Raw genomic sequence first — 2,916 nt, 5'->3', positions numbered from 1 at the left:
ATCTTTTTCCATGCAACAATTTTTATTAATTTATTTTTTGCATAAAAATATACAAAAAAAAAAAAAAAAAAACTTCATTATTTGCAATTTCATTTTAACATAAAAACTAATTCTACTTATCATTTATGTGCTGCAAATTGTTCAAATTTCCCAGTTGATCACTTTTTTCTTATTAAAGCAATGGAATTAATTAAAGAGTGACGTGGTAATAAACTCATAACATTTTTGGACTGGTGATAAACTCAAAAAATTCATTAACAAAATTTTTTCTTGGACATATCTGATCTTTTTCTCATCATCAAACGTGATCTTTCACCATGCTGGTAACATAGTTTTACTAATTTATTGTTAACAATAAATCTTATGCAATTATCATTTTGAAATGCTGATCAAATGATAATATGACAAGTGATATTAGCAATCATTGGATCAATTAAATTAAAATATTTGTATGTGCAAGCAGGTATGCAATTGTACTTGCAATGCAACTGCAACTGCAAGTGCAAGTGCGGCTGCAAGAAATATTTACTGTTAAGGTTACATTTTGAAAAGGTTACAATTTAGGTTACAATTCGAAAATGTGACCATTTGTGTATCACCATGAAATCAAAAAATAGTGACTATTTGAGGAAATCTTTTTTACATTCAATTTCATTTGGATGTATTATAACGATGTAGCAGTAAAAACACAATTTTTTCTTATTACAAAAAATTATATAATATTAAACAGATTCGATATGAAAATGAATTCGATATGAAAATCACATATTTTCTTGAAAGTATCTCCTTCTCTTTCATTATTTTCCAACTGTTTAATTTCTCGGCCATGCAAGCAATCCAATAATACGCTCAAGCTTTTAAAATTTTTCTCTGTATACTCATGCATTATTTTCATTTTACTCGCCATTTTTTGCATTTCATCCAAACCCTTTGACCATTTCTCATTCAATTTCTGAAATCCGATCTATAGACAATATGATGATGAATGTACTATTGTAAATAAAACGATATTCAACATTCAAATTTACTTCCTGAAGATTTTTTACATAACGTAGCATTTTTAACAGGAAGGCACAGTTTTGATTTTCTTCAGACTTTGTTTTTGATAAACTCTGTCACAAAATATAGGCTTATCTGTCCATTTGTTTTAGAAATTCTAGATTAACAAAACTTATACAAGACTTTAGATAAGATTTACCTGCATTAAACTTGAGAAACAATTGTTGTTTTCAGAAAACTGAGTTGTTATCACTTCTCGCAAACCATTAAGCTTTGATTTTGTACTCGTAAACAACATCTCAAATCTGTTTTTTTCCTCCACCATTTTTTCCATTATCGCTTCTAACTAAAGATTTTTGATTCCTTTGTTCAACTGGAAAATATAAAGTCATTAAAAAAAAAGTACTTATTAGTTTGCAATAAAGATATTAAAAAAAATACTTATTAGTTCGCAATAAAGATATTGAAAAAAATACTTATTAGTTCGCAATAAAGACATTAAAAAAAAAAAAAAAAAAAAAAAAAAAAAAAAAAATGGGAGATCCTTTGAATCAAGCCAAATTGTACAAGAAAAATAATAAGAATGAAAAGGAGAATATGTGCAAATAAAATCACAAAAGAGAAGGGCATGATCATGGGATTGCTACTGCCCAACTTTATTCTTGTAGAATGTAAAAGTTATATGTATACTATATATATATATATACAGGAAAAAAAATTTTATCGTTGTATTGATAAGTACAAAAAAAGAGATCTCATCTTAGATCAAAATTTTACCCAAGTATTATGTTAACATTACTCTTATCCCTACTGACAGAATCAATGAGAACACGCCCATCTCTGTATGCTTTATAATTAACAATACAATTATGATAGAATATCAAGGTTATCCACCATAATGTAGATATTTTTGTCTTTCCTAGTTCTATTAACTTCTCTTGCTAAATCTTATTTTTTTTTAAATCCTTACTGTTTCTTCTCTTCTCTCTGACCAACACTCAACTGTCTCAGTATAGATAGAGCTAATATCTTTTCTATCGACTAACCCCTTTTGTACGGGTTAAGCAATATGAAAAGCATAGCAAGTGGAAAGGTTTACTGATTAGCTTTTCCAATGTTTAAACAATGCATATAAATAATCAATTAAGTTCAAAATATTGCTATTTTTAGTAGTTTTGGAACTTAATTAAAATTAAAATTGATAATTAGAACCAATTTCCTTGTTTAATATAAGAAAACTATAACAAATTTTAAAATTTTTAAAAAATTCAAAATTTAAATTTGAATTAAATTTAATATAAATTCTTAAATTGAATTAAAACCATGATTAATTGAAAGTTTTATTTATTTTGCCGATGATTTTTGCGCAAAACTTAATTACAAAAGCGTATTTTAATATTTAAACTATAAAATGACAACACAATACACGACCAGCACTGGTGCAATGCATATAACATAACCAATTAAGTTCAAAATAATGCTATTTTTAGTAGTTTTGGAACTTAATTAAAATTAAAATTGATAAATTAGAACCAATTTCCTTGTTTAATATAAGAAAACTATAACAAATTTTAAAATTTTCAAAAAATTCAAAATTTAAATTTGAATTTAAATTTAAATTTAATTCATAAATTGAATTAAAACCATGATTAATTGAAGGTTTTATTTATTTTGCCGATGATTTTTTGCGCAAAACTTAATTACAAAAGCGTATTTTAATATTTAAACTATAAAATGAAAACACAATATACGACCAGCACTGGTGCAATGCATATAACATAACCAATTAAGTTCAAAATAATGCTATTTTTAGTAGTTTTGGAACTTAATTAAAATTAAAATTGATAATTTAAAACCATTTTCCCTGTTTAATGTAAGAAAACTATAACAAATTTTAAAATTTTCAAAAAATTCAAA

The 2,916-nt window shown here is 25.2% G+C and overlaps 1 protein-coding gene across 1 annotated transcript; it reads right to left on the bottom strand.

The window, feature by feature from the left end:
• Positions 1–438: 438 nt before the first annotated feature.
• Positions 439–1,324, bottom strand: Bm17144 (Uncharacterized protein; the record flags this gene model as incomplete). The annotated part of the gene is made up of 3 exons (XM_043082894.1): positions 439–512; positions 766–952; positions 1,199–1,324. 3 exons carry the CDS (start codon positions 1,322–1,324, stop codon positions 439–441), a joined length of 387 nt encoding a protein of 128 aa, XP_042938828.1.
• Positions 1,325–2,916: the final 1,592 nt, after the last annotated feature.

This window comes from Brugia malayi (assembly GCF_000002995.4).
Source record: "Brugia malayi strain FR3 genome assembly, contig: Bm_021, whole genome shotgun sequence".
Lineage (NCBI taxonomy): Eukaryota > Metazoa > Nematoda > Chromadorea > Rhabditida > Onchocercidae > Brugia > Brugia malayi.
The sequence above is the reverse complement of the archived record's forward strand: the minus strand, read 5'-3'. Positions and strand labels throughout refer to the sequence as shown.